Source organism: Marmota flaviventris, chromosome 14 (genome assembly GCF_047511675.1).
Source record: "Marmota flaviventris isolate mMarFla1 chromosome 14, mMarFla1.hap1, whole genome shotgun sequence".
NCBI lineage: Eukaryota > Metazoa > Chordata > Mammalia > Rodentia > Sciuridae > Marmota > Marmota flaviventris.
Genome location: NC_092511.1, coordinates 18,083,793 through 18,107,435, shown reverse-complemented (window position 1 = coordinate 18,107,435; position 23,643 = coordinate 18,083,793). Strand labels below are relative to the sequence as shown.

General features: G+C 33.9%; 1 protein-coding gene and 1 non-coding gene across 7 annotated transcripts in view; both read left to right on the top strand.

Annotated features, from left to right (window-relative positions):
- The window catches only part of Itsn2 (intersectin 2), a 126,648-nt gene that overhangs the window by 66,374 nt on the left and 36,631 nt on the right, over positions 1–23,643 (top strand). For all 6 annotated transcript variants that reach the window (XM_071601381.1, XM_071601382.1, XM_027937896.2 and 3 more), the window contains 12 exons: positions 472–608; positions 3,640–3,776; positions 4,734–4,831; positions 8,622–8,797; positions 9,150–9,291; positions 12,172–12,377; positions 14,598–14,662; positions 16,666–16,832; positions 19,978–20,023; positions 20,110–20,231; positions 21,243–21,339; positions 21,986–22,177. In XM_071601381.1, coding sequence (XP_071457482.1) covers positions 472–608; positions 3,640–3,776; positions 4,734–4,831; positions 8,622–8,797; positions 9,150–9,291; positions 12,172–12,377; positions 14,598–14,662; positions 16,666–16,832; positions 19,978–20,023; positions 20,110–20,231; positions 21,243–21,339; positions 21,986–22,177 — 1,585 coding nt within the window. The remainder of the gene's footprint in view (positions 1–471; positions 609–3,639; positions 3,777–4,733; positions 4,832–8,621; positions 8,798–9,149; positions 9,292–12,171; positions 12,378–14,597; positions 14,663–16,665; positions 16,833–19,977; positions 20,024–20,109; positions 20,232–21,242; positions 21,340–21,985; positions 22,178–23,643) is intronic.
- Positions 18,738–18,811, top strand: Trnav-cac (transfer RNA valine (anticodon CAC)). Its single transcript has one exon. It is a non-coding gene; the product is annotated as a tRNA-Val (tRNA).

Genomic DNA, 23,643 nt, shown 5'->3' with positions numbered 1-23,643 from the left:
TTGGACTAAATTGTTTAATAATTGCTTCTATGTTTAGTTCAATATCTTATTGGATAAAAGTTACTGATAACTTGATATAAAAAGCATAACCAAACAAAATTCCTCTTAAAATGTTATTACAAGCAGATTGTTCCACCACATTTTTAATGAATTGCTTTTTTACTTAAAATGACTTTCCAAATCATTTTGGAAACAAAGAGTTGTTTGGTTAAATAATCTGTGTTCCCTAGAAATGAACTGATGTGAAAGTAGGTAATTTTAACCTGTATTTGTCTCAGTGGCTACATGGCTTAAATACTACTGTATTTAAGATTTTTTTATCATCTAGAATATTTTTAAAAATGTTAAATCTTTTAAATTTAGTTTGACTTGCTTTAGGATTTTTGTCCTTTAATGCAAATGTCACATTATTACATTAGATAAAAATATGTAAATTATTTGAGTGTTGACTTATTTCCATTTTATCCTTAGGAACTGAGAGAAAGCTACAATACACAGCAGTTAGCCCTTGAACAACTTCATAAGATCAAACATGACAAATTGAAGGAAATTGAAAGAAAAAGATTAGAGCTAATACAAAAAAAGAAACTAGAAGATGAGGCTGCAAGGTAGTATAATTGATAAATTTACTATACTGTATTGTTATTAGAATTCTGATTTTGTTGCCCATATCTTTAATTTGTCTGAAAATTTAGGGGTGATAAAAGGATTATGCTAGGATGCTAATCAGAGTCTAAATTTTATGAATTTGATCCTTCTTATAGGGACCAAGTTTTCAGTAGCCAGTTTTATATTCCATTCCAAATACAGCCTTTGAAGTCAGATCTGGATTAGAATTTTTAGTCTAACACTACCTAAGTGACCTTGATTAAGCCATTTTACCATTCTGAACCTCAGTTTCTCCATCTGAAAAGAGTCATTATGCGTCCTTGTAGGTAATTGAGTATTAAATAAAATAATATAGCTAAAGAACCAAGTATATGCCTATAAATACATACAATTGTAATTTTTTAGATTTAATTCTGTTACTCAAGTTTTGTGTTTTGAGTGGTGTTTTGTAATAATGCATTTATAATCAAATAAATTTATAAAAGTGAAAAAAAGAATGAAGTATAACATCCTGCATATAATAAGCACTCATTAATACCATTTCTCTGTAGTTAATCTGTTACTTTGTTCTGACAGATTATAAAAATGAAATAGTTAACTCTCTCAAGTAATTCATGTAATTCTCTTTATGCCACTGAAATATTGAATCATCATATATGGAAGCCTAGAACCATTTTTTTAGAGACTTTGCATCATTTTTTTTTCTGTCCATAAGATCCTATTTTAAATATATTTCTTTGTTTCTCACAAGTTCTCCACTATCAGAAATTAGTGTGATTAATCAACAAATATCAATGAACCAATATTCCTTTTCCTTGGTGAAGAGTAGATAAGTTTATGTCTGTGAAAGAGCTCATTACTGGGGAGGCAAAAGAGACACATGCTACCATTTAGCAGACTCTATTCTTCTTTTTTTTTTTTTTTTTAACCGTCTATTTTTATAGGGTTCCTCATACATGTTAGGGAAGCACTCTACCACTGAATCCCACCCCCAGCCCTAGTGGACCTCTATTCTAAATAGCTTCAAAATAACTTTGAGCACATTTTTATTGAGTGCTGCTGCTATGTTGCAAGTGGACACAATACCTTTATTTTATTTATTTTTATCTAGTGCTGAGGATCGAAACCAGCGTCTTGCACGTCCTAAGCGAGTGCTCTACCACTGAGTCACAACCTCAGCCCCTGGATTCCTTGTAATTTTAATAGGGGATTCAGACAATTAACTAAATTGCTGTAATATTTTTTACTTTAATACCCACATTTTCATGGTCTCCTAGCCAGAGATAATAGAATAATATAGAAGTAGATATAGAGGAGTTCTTCACTTGTTAACATTACATAAAGGAACTATGCAGTTTACATAACTACATATAATCACTATGTCGGAATTTTCTTTTGATATACATGAAATTATCATTGATAATTATTCATCTCACAATTCTTTTCAGGCCAGTAAACCAAACTAATAATGCATGTTTTCATTTCATTAGTAATACATGTTTCATATTAGTTGAAATTAAGTAAGGACTACAAGTAAAAGCACTGTCCTCATTTCATTCATTTTTCTTGCACATAATCTTAACTAGGGTAGGAAAGAAATTAAAGAGAACAGAAGGACATGTAGGATCTAATTGATTCAGAGCTAGGTGACAGTACTACATTTTGGTTTGCTTGTTAATTTGCCCAGGTATGTTCCCTTCTTGTTCCAAACTATTGGTAATAGGTTCTCACATTGTAGATGTGGCATCTTTGCCTTTTGTCCCCTTTCTGAGGCATCTTCTGGCACTGGACCAATTTCTCATTCACTAGCTCTTTCATAAGAAAGTTTACTAGAATTTAATGAACTTTCTGATGTTTTCAATGTCCAACTACATATGTGGTAAGTACTCTGATAATGGTGTTCATAAGACTGTGGGAAGTTAGTTAAGTCAGTAAATATCCTGGTCTCGGAATGGTGTTAGGGAAAGTTACAGAGGAACTGGGAAAGGGAATATTATTTGAAATTAAGTAAGGACTACAAATAAAAGTACTGTCCTCAAGGGAGCCCCACATTTCAGTTATGGAAACTTCTGGAAGAAGTATCCTGAGACATGATAGGGTATATAGGAGGATTTAGGAAGGGTTGAAAGGAAGCTAGTAGCAGGATACTGGGCCAGTACTATGAAGTATAAGACAGTTTGGGACAAAGAGAAAGGATTAATGACTAAGAGCCTATAATTTATGTTTTATTCAGGATTTCTAAATTCCTTCCGGAATAGACTGAGAATTAAGCCAAGATTCCCACTTTGATGGGGTATAAATGTACCCTAATCCATGGGTATAGCTGACCATGGTCTCACCTGCCCCAAATAATATTAAAGTTTAAAGAATAATTTAGTGGTGTCCACTCCACATCTGAATACAGTCATAAAAATGCATGCAATGGAGTACTATAATGTGCATTAGTTCTAATGCTAAAATAATTAAGTCTAATCACAAATCATCTTGATTGTCATATGTCCCAGAAAAATGCACAGAAACATGACTAAATGAGAAAAAAAAAATGCTTTGTAAGCTAGTGTGAAAAACTTTTTGAAGGGAAAATATAAAAAATAAACTTTCCAGAAGCATTTCAGCAGTTGATGAGTCCATAAAACAGGGGCAGATAGTATAGCAGGAATGAAAGCTAAAAGGCAGTCCTTGTGAAGAATCTAGAGAAAAAATTTTAGATTTGTTTGCCAAAAGGTTCATTTCAGCTTTTTTTTTTTTTCTTTTTGGGGGGTTGGGAAGTTGAATGGCAAGAGGAATGGGAGGGTATGGAAAGTTGTTCAGTCATACTATCCAGCTCACCTATAGTCTTAAGTTTCCTCTTTTAATTGATTGGTTGGTTAATTGACTTCCCTTCATCCCTGAATCCCACTGTTTCTTCCCATCCCTGTAGTACTACTTTTTTACTAGTTCTCCAGCTACTTAAAGTAAGAAATGATTTGTATTTTCACTAAGTACAAAAATAATTCTTAGGACATTATGCAAACTTTCTTTTATTTAAAGGAAAGCAAAGCAAGGAAAAGAAAACTTATGGAGGGAAAGTCTTAGAAAGGAGGAAGAAGAAAAACAAAAACGACTTCAGGAAGAAAAAACACAAGAAAAAATTCAAGAAGATGAACGAAAAGCTAAGGAGAAACAATGTAAGGATATGGCTAAAAGATTTGATTTTCAGAGGCAAAGCAATAAAAGCAATAATAAAAGATATCTGATGAGAAGCAAAAGAAGAAAAACAAACAGAAAGTTACTAATCTTAGAGTTAAGATAATCTTTTTAAAGTTAAATTTGGATGAGAACTATATAGAGATATTAAAACAGACTGAAGGTAGAAATCTGAACATAATGGGAGGAAAAAAAGGTTGTTACCACCAACAGCAAAGACCATGTCATGGTTTTCAAAACTGAAATAAATTGTTTTAAATATTTTACTCAACCAGCATAACTAAACTATTTTAGTGAAACAACAGTAAAATTTAAGTAATTTTTTCCGAAGATATACTTTGTTTTTGTTACACTTTGGAGTCTGTTCCTAAAATACCTTAATATTATATCCTCTTTCTGATGCATAAGCTTTGAATTCATATTAATGATACAACGTGTTCAAAATTTTTACAAGTTAAAGCATGTATTCTAAAAATTTAAAGTAAAACATTTTTAATCTTATCAAATCCAGTAAATTTGGAAATTCTTCTATTGTTTTTTCCTTTAGAACTATACTGATAAATCTAAAATCTTTCTTCAGCCAACCCTGTTTACTAGCTGATATTCTCATTGTGACCTCCCTTTGTGTGCTTTTCTTTTGTAATATTCTGACCTCAACACGTATCCCCTTAGTCACCTTCTACTTGGCCTGCCTGCACTCCCACAGACCCTTCAGACTGAAGCCGTCTCTCTGTTTTGCTGCCTCCCACTTTACTTCAGTTGAATATCCATATTTGCTTTTATAGTGGTTATAAGTAGTGAAGATACTTAAATCCTCAAAAGTCTTTAGCAGAAGGATTTTCACAATACTTTTCTATTAGATTTTAAGAGCTCTTTATTGAATCATAACAAAGATATGAATACATGAAAACAAATTGTGATAATTTTCTTCTCTTTAGGTGAGACAGCTAGTGCTATGGTGAATTATAAAGCATTATACCCCTTTGAAGCAAGGAACCATGATGAGATGAGTTTTAATTCTGGGGATATAATTCAGGTAGGAAATAAAGTCTTTTTTCACTCTCATGATAAACTAAATACATTATAATACATTGCTTTCTGTAATAATATTGATTATACTGAATTTTTTTTTTTTTTTTTTTTTGGTAATAGGAATTGAATCCAAAGACACTTAACCACTGAGTCACATCCCCAATCCCCAGCCCTTTTTATTTTTTATTTTGAGGCAGGGTCTAGCTAAATTGCTTAGGGCCTGGCTAAGTGGCTGAGGTTGGCCTTGAACTTGTGATCTTCCTGCCTCAGCCTCCTTTCACTAGTATTATAGGCATGTTCCACCACACCCAAGAAATATTTTAAGAAGATAAGTAACTATTGATTTATCATGTGGCCCTACAACATACCTTAGAGCTACATGGGACAATTATTATTACTGTTATATTCTCGGAAGGAAGCTTAGACTCACACAAATTGTATCTGTCATCACAATGCCAGAGAGGGATACAAGTGTGTGTCTTTTGATTCCAGTTTCAAATCTTGTGTTCTTTCCACTATGCCATATTGCTTCACATCATAAAAAGTGATATTGATTTTGTTAATTTAATAAATTAACAATAAAATATTGAGAAGCTGGTTGTTTTTTGGCAACTGTTGAAAGAGTTGAAGGTTTTAGATGCAGGCCATTTATTCCTTGGAATAATAGGTCTTTATTGTATTCTCATAATCCACATAAAATGGATGAATAAGAGAAGATGCAGGGAATTGTGTTTGTTAGATCCACTGTGAGGCAATTCTAAAGTATAGGCTTTAGAAACACAAACTGGAATTTTAATCTCTATATAGTATGTGAATTATGTATCAGTAAGACATTATTAAAAACAAAGAGCTGGGTTGGGGTTGTGGCTCAGCGCTTGACTTAGACGTTCGAGGCACTGGGTTGGATCCTCAGCACCACATAAAAATAAATAAATTAAATAAAGGCATTGTTTCCATCTACAACTAAAAACAATAAAACAAAGAGAGAGAGAGCTGGATACAGTGATATACTTCTGTAATTCCAATTACTTGGGAGGATGAGGCAGGAGAATTGTAAGTTCAAGGGCAGACTATGCAACTTAGCAAGACTCTATCTCAAAATAATTTTTTTAAAAAAGATCAGGGATCATAGCTCAGGGGCAGACTGCTTGCACAAGACGTGCTTGTTAAATCCCCAGAAGTGGAAAAAAAAAAAAAAGAAGTTAAATATGTACCTACCATATGAATCAACCATTCCACTCTTAGGTGATTACTTAAGAGGATTTAAAGCATATATTCACTTAAAGACAAATGTTCTTAACCATTTTATTTGTAATAACTAAAAACTGGGAAAAACTAAAATGTCGAATGGAGGGAGTTAAAATGGTATATCCAATCAATGTAATTACATAGGAATAAATCTTACTTACTGCAACATGGATAGATTTCAAAATAAATACATTAAGAGAAAGAAGATGACAAAAAGGATATTGTATGATTTTATTTATATAAAACTCTAGAAAATGCAAACTAATCTATGGTGACAGAAAGACCAGTGTTTGCGCAGAAACGCGGAAGGAGCAGTAGAGGAGGGAGGGAGGACTTATAATGGAGCAAGAGGAAACTTTGGGGAATGATAAATATGTTCATTATTTTTATTGTGGTGATTTTTACAGTCACATGAACATGTTAGGACATGAAATTCAGCAAGTTAAATGTGAAGTTTAGGTTAATTATACTTCAATAAGTTGTTTGTAACCAGGCACAGTGGTGCACACTTGTAATCCCAGAAACTCAGGAAGCTGAGGCAGGAGGATTGCAAGTCTGAGGCCAGCTTGGGCAACTTAACTAAGAACTTCAGCAATTTAGCGAGACCCTGTGTCAACATAAGAAATTAAGTTTGGGGATGTAGCTCAGTGGTAAAGTGCTCCTGACCTCAAAAATGTTAATGGATTCTACATGATTTTAATAGTTGTAACCCTGTCAAATCAGTGGTTTGCAAAGGTATGGGAAGTAAAGTGGAAATAAGCAGATACATACTATGCTAGATGGAGTTAATGAAAAGGCTCCACAGACAAATGGAGGAGATTATATGTACATCAATAATACAGTATGAGGGGCTGGGGTTGTAGCTCAGTGGTAGAGCACTTGCCTAGCATGTTGAGGCACTGGGTTCGATCCTCAGCACCACATAAAATAAGTAAATAAAAGACATTGTGTTCATCTACAATTAAAAAAAAGTTTTAAAATAATACAATATGATAATACTGATTATAATAGTATATATAAGATAAGTGGCTGGGTTGAGGGCAAAATCTTGAAGGATGAGTGAAGGTTACAATTATCTTAGGTATTATATAATAAATTCTACCATAGGTTAGTGAGGATGGGGTTGAAAAAAGTTCAGAAGTTTTTAGTGCAAGGCTAGGAGTTTGGCTGCAGAAGTATAGTAGAGGTAAGAACCACACATTTTTTTTTTTTTACAATGACTAAGTCATTGGTGGTAAGAATAATAGAAATACAGAAAAATTAGGTGAAGGATGGGCCAGGGGTGAGGGGGTGTAGAGAAAAGTTCAGTCTTAGACTTCAATTGGAAGTTTCATGGGACAGCTAGTTGAAAATATCCTGCAAAGAGTTGAAGGTGTAAGTGGAAGTCAGTTCTGAAGATAGAGCTATAGGGTTAATTATTGCAGAGGGAACTGATCAAGCTGAGGAGCAAATGGGTTTGTTAAAAACGTAGAGTGTGAGGCAAAAAAGCCAGTGATGAAACTTGTGTTAAAGGGACAGGAACCAAGAAGCAGAGCAAGAAACACTGATGAATGGAGGTTGTCTTACTAGGAGGGAAATATCTGGGAGAAGTGAAACTGGTAAATCACCTAATACATTTCTCTAGTTAGAGAACAGTATTCAGAGGTTTTTCTAGTTCTGTTAGTTCAGGAGTTCTGTAATAAGCTGGATATGGTAGCACAGGGCTGTAATCCAAGGTACTTGAAATGAGACAGGTGGATCACAATTTAAAGACCAGCCTCAGCAACTTAGCAAAATCTGGTCTTCAAAAAATTATTTATTTTAGCTGTTGATGGACCTCTGTTTTATTTATTTATTTATATGTGGTGTTGAGAATCAAACCCAGTGCCTCACACATGGTAGGCAAGCACTCTACACAACCGTAGCCCTCAAAAAAAATTTTTAAATGAAAATAGAGGCTAGGAATGTAGCTTAGTGGTAGAGCATGTGCCTCAGTGGTGGCATACATGAGGCCCTGGATCAATCCCCAGTATTGTGAAAAAAAAAAATCTATTGGAAAATTAAAAGTTTACAAGAAAAGAAATGTAATCAGAACATTGCATGACTCAGATGTGAAATATTTACATAGTCATAACATAACATTAAATATAATTTAACCAAAAATTATGATGTAACAATATTGGCAGTGTAAGAGGGTGTAGTGAAAGAGGGGTAAATTTTAATTTTTCCATAACCATATCTTATTTAGAAATATAAATGGTAATAAGAAGAAACAACTAAATGGCATGTTACTGTTAGGAATGGAAGTCAGGGCATAAGGACCCTTGAAGTGGGGCAAGATTGTTTTCTCTCATAAGCTGTTAACTGTTTTCATTTATTAATTTGGATAAAATTTAAAATGATAACTTGTCAATTCTTGAAATAGCAACCTAATTATTTAAAAATTCCTTAGCTATTTAGTTAAATGGATTTAATTCTGTAAAAGAGAATATTATACAACAGTCTGCATATCTTTCCATTATAAATGTGTAGATTTCTAAGCACTGTTCACCTCTTTGTTTCTATAGGTTGATGAAAAAACTGTAGGAGAACCTGGTTGGCTTTATGGTAGTTTTAAAGGAAATTTTGGCTGGTTCCCCTGCAATTATGTAGAAAAAATGCCATCAAGTGAAAAACCTGTATCTCCTAAGAAGGCCTTACTTCCTCCTACAGTATCTTTATCTGCTACCTCAACTTCTTCTGAGTAAGTTTTGAGCTAACAGTGGGATTTATATAGTTCTACCAACTAATGTAGTATGCTAATGTGGAGCGGGTCGACCTGATGCTTCCTCGTGTTGTTAATCCGGGCTGTACTCCCCCAAGAGAACCTTTTTTATTCCATATCTAATGCTGAAATTTTAAAAAGGAAAACATAGGTTTTTTCATGAATTCTGTTTTTCCACAAATTATGTTTAGTGTATATAATATACAAGTGGATAGTATACTTGTAAATATAGTATGTATTAGGGAGACCATATTAGTCTATAAAAATTGATAGTACTTTATTAGATTTTTAAACAATTAAGTATACTTACATTAAAGTGTTACGTTTGCAGACCACTTTCTTCTCAACCGGCATCAGTAGCTGATTATCAAAATGTATCTTTTTCAAACCTAACTGTTAATTCATCATGGCAGAAAAAATCAGCTTTTACTCGCACTGTGTCCCCTGGGTCCATATCACCTATTCATGGACAGGTATGTTATTCATAATTTTTGTGTGCTTTATTCTTTGAATTTGCTTCTGATTCATATGAAATAGAATAAAGATTTTTGTACAAAAATATCATTCACTCATTTAACCAGAGTTTGTAGCATTTGGTTTCTGTTCTTACCATTCACTTGTGGTGCAAAGTTAAGGAGTGATTATTACCTAAAGGATTCTCATCAATGATTCATTCCCATAGTATCAAGTAGAAGATAAGCTGTTTGGGGCTTGAGGGTTTTGGTTGTTTTGTCTTAAATTTAAGTAATTTGAGAACCCTGGAAAATATATATGTATACATATATAAATTTTACATACATACACATATATATGTACACATATATATATATATATATATGATATATACATATATTTATATATAACCTCTGATTTAGTATAAACATTCAAAGTATTGATACATTAGCATTGTTAAAAAGAAATTTCAGATTCCATTAAAATAAAGCCCTACAGATTCACTCAGGAATGTTTATTACATGATTATGGGTTCCAGCATTTTATTATGAAGTAGAAATTTAAAGAAAAATAAGTCAAAATACCTTTCAGTTAGTAATTCATAAATTAATAAGGGAGACAGATATAAATAAGTGTAAAATGTGAGAAATTATATAAAGATATCTACAAATCCCTGAGAGGGGAGAGAGCATGTTGTTCAATCTGTGTGAATTGGAGCAGTCTTCATGAAGGGAATGTATTTTAGTGGGACCTTCAAAGATAAGCCAGATTTTACCAAACTGAAGGGGAGTTACTCAAGTGAAAGATCAGTTTGAGAAAAGTCACTGAGGCACGTTAATGCACAGTGTTTGCAGGAAGCAGGAAGAAATATATAGTATAGCTGTAATATAGGGTTCATGGAGAAGTGAAACTGGAGAGAGAGGTTGAGGTTTATTAATAAGGGAAGCATTTACCACCCTGCTAAGCAACTTGTCAGTGAAAAGCCAAGAAAGGTTTTTAAGAGAGGAGTTGAGGTATATGCTTAAGAAGGATAACCCTGGCAGTGAAGTAGAGGCCAGACTGGCAGAAAGAAGCAAAGCAAGGGAAACCGTTATGGCAGGCTGTTAAGCAACTAAGTAACAAGAGATGCTGGTGTGAACCAGGGTATAGTCACGAAAATAGAAGAGGAGATGGCTTTAGAAAAGTGTTAGGACTTGACACGAAGTAGATAGCCCATTGAATGTGGAGAGTGAGGAAGATGGAGATAAAGATAATTCTTCAGAATCTTTAGCTTGAGCAACTGAAAGGACAGTGATAACGTTGTCTTCAGTAGGCAGTGGATGAGGAGTGGGTTTGAGGGGTTCTAAAATGGTTACATTTCAGACGGCTAAGTTCAAGGTGTATGTAATAGACAACCTGGCGGAGATACTAGTAGGCATTTTGATGTAGGACCTGGAGCTCAGGAGGTAAAGTTACCCTGAAAATACAGATTTGAGGTCTTGGGCTAACATGAGGTTATTTAAGGAAAGCATGTGGAACAGTGAGGGATGAGGGCTGGACAGAATAGGAGCCCTCAGTCACCAGGGGGCAGGCTTCAGGAACTGCAAGGGTTTTAGTGATGTCAGCACTGCGCAGAGATCAAGGAGAATAAAAATTTCAGAAGGAACTTTTTGTTTTGATGTTATTATCAATAACCTTTTCTGGAAGAGGTTCAATAGAATGATGGTGCAGAACCTAAATTAGAAGGGATCAAGGAGTGACACTGGAAAGCAAGTTGAAGACTATTTCTTTCCAAATTTAGAAGTAGAAGAAAGTAGAGAAGTAACAAAGGGAATTGAAGGCTGCACAGAGGAATTTAATTTTACAGAATATTTTTAGAAAGTGAAAGGGCATAATGGAATATTTATAGGACAAGAGAAGAGGTTAACTTTATTAAAGGAACAAAAAATTTCCTTCCTCTAAGTGACAAAGAAAAAAGAATGAACATGAATTTGAACAAGTGAAGAACTAAAAAGCAGAGGGAGGTTGAGCATAACTCCATCTCCATGCCTGGTGGAGTAACTAAGTCAACTGCAGTTAGGAGGCACCGGAAGCTGGAGGAGAGAAAAAATTTGTAGTACCTCTTTCCCTTTGTTCCATGATATATATGAATGATGGGTTTATGAATACTTCTTTAGTACTCTGTTTACCTTCTGTACCAGTAATGATATTTCCTTAGATAGTAGGTATTCAAGAAGGTTACACATTGTTCTTTTAATTTGAAGTCAGTCAGTAAATTAAGATTATGTCACCACCATAACTAGTCTACTGTTAAAATAATAATTATAACTATATTATGTATGAGGAAACAGAAATCTTGGTTACTGTGGTCTTGCATTTCCTTGTTTGTGGCTCAGTGTTCATAGCGGCTCAGTTCACAATAGCTAAGCTCTGGAACCAACGTAGGTGCCTTTCAATAGATGAATGGATAAAGAAAATGTGGTACATATACACAATGGAATATTACTTGGCCATAAAGAAGAATGAAATTATGGCATTTGCCGGTAAATAGATGAAAGTGGAGACTGTCATGCTAAGTGAAATAAGCCAATCCCCCAAAACCAAAGGCCAAATGTTCTCTCTGATGTGCAGATGCTGGCCCCCAATAAACTGGGGAGTGGGAGTGGAGGTTCACTGGATTGGACAGAGGAATGGGGGAAAGTGAGGGGAGATGAGAATGGAAAAGACAGTAGAATGAGTTGGACATAACTTTTCTATGTTCATATATGAATACATGACCAGTGTAACTTCACATTATGTACAACCACAAGAATTGGAAGTTATTCTCTATGTATGTGTGATATGTCAAAATACATTCTACTGTCCTGTATAACTTAAAAAAAACAAATTAAAAATACTTGTTTGTGGCTTTATATTCGTAGGGACAGGTTGTAGAAAACCTAAAAGCACAGGCACTTTGTTCCTGGACTGCAAAGAAAGATAATCACTTGAATTTCTCAAAACATGATGTTATTACGGTCTTGGAACAGCAAGAAAACTGGTGGTTTGGGGAGGTGCATGGAGGAAGAGGATGGTTTCCAAAATCTTATGTCAAGATCATTCCTGGAAGTGAAATAAAGCGAGAAGAGTAAGCATGCCGGGTGTCCCGCGGGGTGTGGGTGTCGGTGTTCCTATTAATGAGCCAGCCATGGTCTGACTGACTGTGTGATAAAAGAAAAAGTTCATGCTTAAGTTTGAATATCAGAAAGGTAATTCATGGGGCGATAAGAGCATACTTCAGATGTTTGTGCCAGTTTTATAATATCTTTCATTCCACTCATTTCAAATTCATGATGTTTTCAAAGTACTGTATTTAGAATTTTAGATGTGTACCTGAAGATCAACTAGAAAAGCAACTTTGCATTTCCTTGGAGCATTTCTCCCTTGTTTACTATATTTTTTCAGTATTTAAACAATTCTTTGCCTAGGTACTCCCCTTTACCAGATTGGGGCATTCCCTCTGGGCCTCTAGGGTTCCTTAACACTAACCTCTCCATTGCTCATACCTACATCCTTTTAAGTCATGAGATTTGTTACTTATTTTTCAGCTTTTCTATGCCTATTAGTCTTAATGCATAGTAGCTACTGAATTATATTAGCTCAAGGAATGAGGAAAGAAGAAAAAGAAATGCATTTTCAGATGAACAAAACTAAAAACTAGATAGGTTAAGATCTCTGACCTTTAATTCCCAGTAAAGGTCCAATTATCAAATATCTTTAATACAAGGAAATAAGCACTAAAATAAAGCTGAGTTAACTATCTCTGGTTGGAATTTGATCTAAATAGAAAAGCAGTGTAACATAATGAAAAGGTACTGGTTTTAGAAATAAAGAGACTTGAGTTTGATTCTGCCGTTTTTTTGCCAGACGATAAGAAGTAACCTATTTGGTCTGCAGTTTTCTAATTGACTGATGAAAAGATTAACTAATCTTTAAGAATATTTTTAGTGCTGAAGTTGTTTATCAACATTTAGTTCAAATGTAGAAATTTACTGACGTGGACTTTTGGAAGCGTGAAATAATAGCACTAACAACAGTACATAGTTGACATCTGTGTGCTGTGTGTTACAGCCTTTTTAAGAATTATCTTATTTAATTCCATAGCACTTGACAGAAAAGAAAATGTAAGCAAAAGGAGATTAAGTTTAATTGTGTTAGAAGGCATTTCTTCTAACTTTCCATTCAGTAACTGACCTTTCTAAGAGATAAATCTTTCAACTTGAAAGCCTGCAATAGTGAAGAATCAGCACTAATGAAGGCAGCCCCTCCAGTTGTGGCATGAGTTTTAGTAAGGTTCCTTCTTTGTTGGCTTGAAAACTGCCTCACTATATAATTTACTCATGGGACCTGGGGAGCCTTTGTGCATCCCACAGGTATCTAGTCTTCAACATTCCGCAGGTATCTGGTTGACCAGTCTTCTAAATTTTTGAAAAGTTTCCTAGATTAAAATGGAAATTGTTACACATATTCTGATACTTTTAAAATTTTTTAATATTTTTAATGTAATACATTCTAAACAACTAATAAAATTCATATATTGCCCTCACTTTCCTCTAAACCAAGCCAAGTGCCTTATGTGCTTTATCAAAAAACTTCCCTTTTACCGAAGCCCAGTTGTCTCAAAACCTCCTTCAGAAAGGCAAAGTACCTCACATTTGAAAAACTATAAATTGTATTGAAGTTACTTTAGTGGATTTTTAAAAAAATTTTTTTTAGTTGTTTATGGACCTTTATTTTATTTGCTTATTTATATGTGGTGCTGCGAATCGAATACCGTGCCTCACGTGTACAAGGCAAGTGCTCTACCACTGAGCTACAACTCTAGCCCTACTTTAGTGTTTTTAAAACATTTAAGTTTATAATTAGGCAGTTCTTACTTCAGAAGGATTTTATTCATTTATTTTTTTTTAATTTGAATAAAATAATTTTTTATATCAAATCTTTCTTAACTATGTGCTTTCTTTTTTTTAAGATTCTGTTTTATTTTATTTTTTTATTAGCTACACATTACAGTACAATGATCTTGACAATTCATACATTTGAATCAAATGGGGTATAATTTCTCATTATTTATTTTTATTTATTTTATTTTTATGTGGTTCGATTCTCAGTACCACATAAAAATAAATAAATAAAATATGAGAGCATTTGTAGTCTGAATATTAAGACAGTATTTAGATTAATTTGAGGAAGCCCCAAAGGAATTCACTGATGAAAACTGCTATATCCATCAAATCACCTTTCTTGTTTTTTGCTTGTGTTTTTTTTTTGTTGTTGTTGTTAATTTGTTTGTGTCTTTATTTGGCAGGCCAGAAGCTTTATATGCAGCTGTAAATAAGAAAGCTACCTCCACAGCCTATCCAGTTGGAGAAGGTAAGCTTTAGCCAATTCGTAAATCAGATAGGGGTCAGTTTAGCTACTGGCTAATTATTTAACTTCGCACAATCGTTGTTTTCTTGTTTCTGTATCTTTGGTATTAAATTAGGTTAGAAAACCTGCCCATGTCTACTTCATATGAATATTGACGATATAAAAAATATGATTGATAGTACTTGGCACTTTTCGAAAGTCAGTGCTATAAAAATTCAGCCTAGATTGGCTCAATAAATAAGATTACAAATAAAAAATGTTTTGATGATTGATTATATAGGTATTTAGGAAGTAATGAAATTTCAGTACATTAGTTTATAATTAAACTGCATTTTGCTTAGTGTGCCAAATAAATAAATAGGATTTGGAGTCAAGGAACCCTTTGTTATAAATATTACAAAGAAATTTTTACTATAGTACTTTGTATTGTTTGGTTAAGAAATTTTGATTATGTTAATGGGATGAAAAATCAAAGATTGTCTACCCTAATTTCAGGTAATATTTGATTTAACAGCTACATAGATTTTATAAATGAAATATATTTTCCATTATAAAATTAATTGACTAGTTGAAGTATATTTTATTTTGCTTAAAAATAAAATTTTTAAGCTGGGGTTATGGCTCAGTGGTAGAGCACTCGCCTGGCATGGGTGAAGTACTGGGTTTGATTCTCAGCACCATATAAAAATAAATAAATAAAATAAAGGTATTGTGTCCAACTATAACTAAAAAAAAAAATAAAAATAAATAAGTAAACTTAATGGCAAATGAAATTTTATTCAATAACCATTAAGTTGAATATTCTATTTTAGAGCCTGAAAGACACAAGAATAAATAATATATAGTCTCCAAAGTGCTCACAATAGAATGAAGAGGATAAGCCTATAGTTATGATAAATTCTACAATGAGTGAACAAAAACTATTTTGAGAAGGACCTATGAATAGCAGTGTTGCATCATCTTAAACAAAAAGTAGGATCTTAACATAGTGGCAAAGGAAGAAAAAGGACTTCTGGACAGAGGGAAGAGAATGAATCAAGTTAGGGCCATGAAGTTGAGGGAACTTTAAATCACCAGTTAGGCTGCAGTCATAGGTGTACTGTGAATGAGGCTCTCAGACGGGCCTAAGAAAATAGTGAGGAGCATTTTGGAAATTACTTAACTTATTACAATTTAAACATTTTAGTTGCTTTTTGTTATATCAGCTAAGTTAGTAGCAGGAATGAATGTGAAGAGTAGATAGATTATAGATGGTGTTTCTCATCCTTTCTAGTATGATAAAAGATCAAATTGCATGTTAGCAAATATAAATAAAACTAAAAAAGAAAGAAAAAGACTTCTAAAAGCATAGTCACTGTTTTTTCTAAATAATAACAATCACAGGAACAAAAAAAAAAGCCAATATAGAAACTTAGATATTTCCCTCAAGGTAATTCATTAATAGTTATTTGTTGAGCATCTACTTGTAGCCAACCACTATGCTTGAAGCTGGGTCATTATGATAGGTCTTGGCTTCTGGTACCGCTGTCTGCTAGATATTGGGCATTTCCATAACTGTATATATAAAAGAAATAACAAAGAATTTAGCAGATTAAAATATATTTTGTAAAAAGAAGTTAACATTTTTTTTCATGTCTTGCTTGACTCCATTATTTCATACTGAGTAACTTAATCGTATTAAGCCTCAGTTTCATTGTCTATGGATACTAATAACTCTTTGTAGTTTTAGGTAATTCTTTATGATTAAAAAATAATGGTGATTATAACAAGGCTGTTGGAAAAAACTCATGGAAAAGCTTTATGTTAAATAATCTTTTACTAAGCAATTGTTAAATAATAACTTCCATTCCTTTTTCTATCTTCAGATCTTTTTGTATTGGGTTTTCTTAAGACATAGAGGTCTTTTACAGTAAACTTACACAAGATCCTAGAGATTAACCTAATTTCTTTTTTATTTCTATAAAATCAGAATTAAAATCCACTTCCTTTTGCTTTATTCCCTACAGAATATATTGCACTTTATTCATATTCAAGTGTAGAACCAGGAGATTTGACTTTCACTGAAGGTGAAGAAATACTGGTGACCCAGAAAGATGGAGAGTGGTGGACAGGAAGTATTGGAGATAGAACTGGAATTTTTCCATCAAACTATGTCAAACCAAAAGATCAAGAGGTATTAAAAACAAAATCACTCCATTCTTGTTGATCAAGATTAGTATTTAAAACAGAGATCATATATGGTTTTGACCAGGCTACTTGCTTACAAGAAAACTAGTCACACTAGCTCCAGTACCAGAGTTTATTTTAGGCATCCAATTAAAGAAATAAGAGGGACAGGATTTCATGAAATTCTAAGAACAAAAACCACATGTAGCATTAAGCCTCATGATCACTAAAAATAAGGAGTGATTCTGGACTCTCAGCAGAGTTTACAAAGGACCACCTTGAAGGAGTCTGTAAATCTTTAAGACTCTAACATTAGTGTAATTCATCTTACACTCTGAAGTTCCTGCTTCTTTTCATCCCATAATGTCATACAGAAGTTCTTAAGACTTTTTATATACTTAAAATTTTTTTAAGGGCTGAACACGGTGACACACACTAGTAACTCCAGAGGCTGAGGCATGAGGGTCGAAAATTTGAGGCCAGCCTTAGCAATTTAGTGAGGCCTCCTCAACTTAGCTAGACCCTGTCTCAAAAAACATAAATTAAAAAGAACTGGAAAAGCAGCCCAGTGGTAAAGCTCCCTTAGGTGAAAGCCTTAATAAATAAATAAATAAGTTGCCGGATCTGGTGGTACATGCCGGTGCCTATAAATCCCAGGAGCTTGGGAGGCTGAGGCAGTAGGTTCACAAGTTCAAAGCCAGCCTCAGCCTAAAGCAACTCAGCAAGATCCTGTCTCTAAATAAAACATATTTTTAAAAGTGGGGGCTCTCACTGGTTAAGCACCATTGGGTTCAATTGCTGGTACCAAAAAAAAAAATTGAGTACAGAAGGTTTCTTTTTAAGTATATCGGTTATATCTAGTGATATTTACCACAAATTGAAACTGAAATTATTTAAACATTTATTTAAACGTTTACTCATTTAAAGCCATTACATGATAACATAAATAACTCACTTTTTATGAAAAGCAACTGTATTTTTCAAGAAAAAAATTAGAAGAGTGGCATTATTTTATATTTTTGACAAAAGTCTTCAATGTCTCGCCTAATGGTAGATAGCTAGATGCTCATGTTTCTGTGTTCAATCTGATGTGATATGTTCTTTTGATTGAAGTATGTGAACAAAATTCAACCTGATACCAATAGCGGAGAAATGGAGAAGTATTTTAATGTTTGCAAATGTCTGTGAATATTCTTCTTTGATTCTGTTACACCAAAACTTGATGAATGTTTATGTTTATAAAGCACCAATTAGAAAACAGTAAATAAATAGGAGACCAGTAGAACAGAGGAAGAGGAGCAGGGAAGGGTGGAAAGGAGGGGAAATAGAGGTAGTAGAGGAGGTAACGGAGAAAATGATATTCATACATGTGTGAATGTGTCAAAATAAATCTCACTGTTGAAAAACTAGGGGTGGAACCACAATATGACCCAGCTATCCCTCTCCTTGGTATTTTCTCATAAGATCTAAAATCAGTGTACTACAGTGGCATAGTCACATCAGTGTTTGTAGCATAATTCACAATAGCTAAATTATGGAATTGACTTAGATGTCTATCAGTAGATGAATGGGTTAAGAAATTGTGTACACACACACACAATGGAGTTACACTCAGCCATAAAAAAGAGTAAAGTGAATAGAGAATATCATGCTAAGTGAAATTAGCTAAACTCAGAAATTAAAAGGTCAAATGTTTTTTCTCATATGCAGAAGCTAGAGTAAAATAAAGGAAATAAAGGAAGGGTAGGATAACATAAAGAACAAAATTCAGGGGCTGGGGTTGTGGCTCAGTCGTAGAGCACTTGCCTAGCACATGCAAGGCACTGTGTTCTATCTTTAGCACCTCATAAAAATGAATAAATAAAAATAAAGGTATTTTTAAAAAAAGAACAAAATACAAACTAATAGGGGCTGGGGATGTAGCTCAGTTGGTAGAGTTGTTGCCTCACATGCACAAGGACCTGGGTTCAATTCCCAGCACCACAAAAAACAAACAAACAAACAAAAAACAAATTAATAGACAAGTGAAAGAAAGTCTAGTAGAATAGGGGAAGGAGAAAGAGAGGGAAAGGAGGATGGGAGGAAAAAGGGGAAATCATGAGCTGAAATCAATTTCCATGCATATACTGAGTTTGTCAGGATGAACTTAACTCCTATGTATAATAAAAAAATAAATAAAGCTCTAATCAAAACTGGAGGCAATCATAATTGCTTAATAGTATTATTGTGGAAACTAGTTTTTAAAATTTTTTTTAGTTGTAGATGGACACAATACCTTTATTTTATTTATTTATTTATTTTTATGTGGTACTGAGGATTAAATCCAGTGCCTCACACATTGTAGGCAAGCGCTCTGCCACTGAGCTACAACCTCAGCCCATGAAAACTAGTTGACTAGTGTGATCTCTTAGAGTACTGTTGAGTACTCTTGAGTACTGTTATACAGTACTCAAAAAAATGTTAACATTTACTGCCGTCAACTCTGTGTAATACTTTTACTGCGGCTGTGTATCCTAAGAAAAAAATTCTTTTTGATCCCATCCCTTTTTTTTCTTCAAATTTCTATAAAATAGGAAATACGTTTGGTCCAATTTATCTTTTAACATCAAACAGAAATCAGAGTTTGCCTACCCACGGTGTGGTATTTTTGTTTTTAAATCAGTTCAATTGGTATAATGGTAACCTGGTTAGAAACAAACAAACAAACAAAAAAAAAGTGCCTCTTACTCAGCAGGAACTATAGGATGAGTCAGGTTCCCTAGAGAAAGCAGGAACAAACTCACATGTGTCTAAACATATCCAGGACACACATGTTGTATCTAGTGGGCATTGATGTTAATCCCATTAATGACTGGGGTGCACTTGGCCTAGATATTCATGTTTAATATTCAAGAAAGATTGAGATAATGAGCCCTTTCTGTTTGAGTCAGTGATGACATCACCCACTTGCATATTATATATTCCATTAACCAACCAGATCTCCTTGTTGGATTCTTTATTTATTTGGTTTATGTAAGGTTAATTATCATTTTGAGTTGCATTTAAAGAAACAAAAGTCCTGGGAATTAGAATTCTTTAAATCCCAGTAACCTTTGTACTTTTACCTCTGGATTGTTGGAAATGATTTTTTTTAAAATGTCTCTTTCTTGTAGAATTTTGGGAGTGCTGGAAAATCTGGAACATCAAACAAAAAACCTGGTATGTATAATAATGAGCTTGAAAAATTACTGAAGTGTTTACTGTGTCATATCTTGAGTTCATAATTCTGTTTTTCTTCTTTTCAGAGATTGCTCAAGTAACTTCAGCTTATGTTGCTTCTGGTGCTGAACAGCTTAGCCTTGCACCAGGGCAGTTAATATTAATTTTGAAAAAAAATGCAAGTGGATGGTGGCAAGGGGAGTTACAGGTATAATTTTTAACATCTATTGATTTTATTACAAAAATAATGCTCATTAAAAAATCAATAAAAATTTTGTATCACCCATAATCAGTACCAACATTATAGCGTATTACGTTTAGTGTACTATGTTTCCCTCTAGTCGTCATCTTTTTTTTTTTCTTTTTGTAGCTGTAGATGAACAGAATGACTTTGTTTATTTTTATGTGGTGCTAAAGTTCAAATCCAGTGCCTTACACATGCTAGCAAAGTACTGTGCTACTGAGCCACAGCCACAACCCCTCCCTCTAGTCTTTTGCCTCTTCATTTTTAGTACAGTTGAGTTGATATAATTATAAGTAATAATTGAAAGAACAATTTTCTCTGAAGACAGTTGTCTTCCAATAATGCATGCCTTACTAAAACCTCAATCACCTTCTTAAAGGAAAGCATAGCATCATCTTGGCCTGGGATAGGCCCAGGTGTAGTCTGCCCTCTAGGAGAAAGACCTGATTCAGGCAGTGTACTCAGAAAATAATGCATTGCACTGTCCTCCAGTAATCTTAGGTTTTTGAAGCAGCAGTGCAGGGAAACAGAATTCAGACCTAAGTGAGTCTGTTTTTTTCTAAAAATGTCAACAGATGGCTGTAGCATATGTTTTGAGAGAGAAATAGCATTATTCTCTCAGTTCTAAAATGTCCTTACTAGCTTTTTAGGGTTGAATGATGAGAGGTATAACTGTATTTTTATATAAAATTAATAATGGTTATTAATGCGGAGATAAACATAGCTTCATTCTTGCAAATCAAAATCTTATGACTCCTAGAGATCGGTGGGGGCCCACAACTCCCATAAACTAAGACACTTATCAGTCAGAATATTCCAAGGATTTAGAGATGGTTACCTCCCAGTAGCCCAGTGCAAATACAAGATTAAATTATTTATTATATTGCCAAGATTTCTGTAATTTTTCAAGTTATGTCTCAGTGATTGTTTCTGATCTCATCTTTAAATTGGGTATTTCTTTTGCTAATTCCATAGGCCAGAGGAAAAAAGCGTCAGAAGGGATGGTTTCCTGCCAGCCATGTTAAACTTTTGGGTCCAAGCAGTGAAAGAACCACACCTGCCTTTCATGCTGGTATGAAAATGGATTAATTTGTACTTCATCTTGGAGAGCTTTGTTAAAACTCATCAACTTCTTAGACTAACTCTTTGGAAGATGAAAAATGTGTCCCCTCCATACATCTGCTTAAAAGTAACATGCCACTGATAACTTCCTTTCTGAAAAGTTCCATGTAGGAACAGCCAACTGCTCGTTGATAACTTAAGCCTCTTTACTCCTTGAAATTTTTCAACATGGAATTCCTACACCATTGTACTTAAAGTGAAGCAGTTCTCTTGGATTTTTAACCAGAATTTTTTAATTCTTCTTTTTGTAAGACAAGAAATGTGGGCAGGAAGGTAGGAAAATTTTAGCCTATTTTAATATTGAATGTTGGGGTAATTTAAATTCTAGAAATTTTTTTTTCTCTTTCACATTTTTTATTGGTACATTTTAGTTGTACATAATCAGGGGATTCTTTGTTATTTATTCATATATGCACACAATTTAACAATATAATATGACCTATATGACTCCCCAACACTTCCCTCCTTTCTCCCCTCCTCCCACCCCCTTGTCTCTTTTCTCTACTGATTTACCTTTGATTTTCATGAGATTCCCCACTAGGAATAGTTTTGATCCTTGTAGGATAATTAATTTGTTTAATTATTATTTTTGATAGTATGTCAGGTGATTGCCATGTATGACTATGTTGCAAATAATGAAGACGAGCTCAACTTCTCCAAGGGACAGCTTATCAATGTTATGAACAAAGACGATCCAGACTGGTGGCAAGGAGAAGCCAATGGAGTGACTGGTCTCTTTCCTTCAAACTACGTTAAGATGACGACAGACTCAGATCCAAGTCAGCAGTGTGAGTAATATCAAATTATTTACCTCTCATCTGGTGTGAAAACCTTAATATGCAGTACAACATTTATTACTGCCCTAGATCAGCTCTTAAACTCAGCACTCACAGCAAATGTAGATTAATGTTTAAAGAAAAAGCAAAAGGAGACATTTTACAAGATCAAAAGTTATACTATTTTAAATACTTTATTTCCTAGCCTTCAGCCTTAATTTTAGATTTTATCTGAAAAAATGTATAGGGGCTAGGGTTGTGGCTCAGTGATAGAGCACTTGCCTAGCATGTGTGAGGCACTGGGTTTCATTCTTAGCACCATAGATAGATAGATAGATAGATAGATAGATAGATAGATAGATCGATTGATCTATCGACAACTTATAAAAAATTTTTTTTTAATTTTTTTAAATGTATAATTTCTCTTATGGGTTCTTTGGTGTGATATCCATCTACACTGCAGCTTCCCTTCACCATCAACCTCTTTTTTCAGTGTCCAGTGCTCTTTTTCAGCTTAACAAAATATAGCAAGTAACTATAATTGCCCTATCCATCTATTCAGAATTAACCTTTTAGTGTACAGATGCCATTAATTTTGCAACCTTCTCATTTATTTCCCAGATATTTATTCATCATCTAGGTTGGAAGAAAATTAAATAAACTGTTTGCAAAACCCTTATTAGATGATTGTTTAGATAGCCACTTCATGCCACTGAAAAATGGTCTGTTTTACTATTTTCAGAACAGTAGTCCAGACCTCAGAGTATGAAATTTGGTATTATATTAAATTATCTCACTAGACTTAATGGCGCATGCCTATAATCCCATCAATTCAGAAAGATCTCAAATTCAAGGCTAACATGGGCAACTTAGCCAGACCCTGTCTCAAAATAAATGGGCTGGGGGTTATCTTAGTGATACCGCCCCCCTCCCCAAAAAAAGCTGTATGTGGTGGTGTGCATTTGTAATCCCAGCAACTCAGCTCAGAAGAATCAAGGACAGCCTCAGCAATTCAAGCAAAACCCTGTCTCAAAATTTTTAAAAGAAGGGTGAGGGGCTAGAGATAGAGCTCAGTGGTAGAGTGCCCCTAGGTTTAATTCCCAGTACCAAAAAATGAAAAACAACATCTCTTGGTAGTTACCTATCCTTTATTGTTGACAGTAAACACAGTATTAATAATAAATTAGGGAATAAGCCATACTTAGAAATAAATTTTTACTTTAATAAAATGTATATTGTTTTTCCCTATCCTTTCAATTTTTAATTTTGTTTACAAAATAAGTCATGATTTATATTTTTATCACTGTAGTGAAATAATTAAGATTTAGCCTTTCATTTTTGTTTTAGCTGCTGAGAACACGTATATGGTAACTCAGTCAAAACTGAGATATATTTGTGATCCAGTTACACACTGGATAATTATTCTTTACCACATCTGTGTTTTCACTTTAGAGCTTTGTAAAGATAGTTCTAATCTT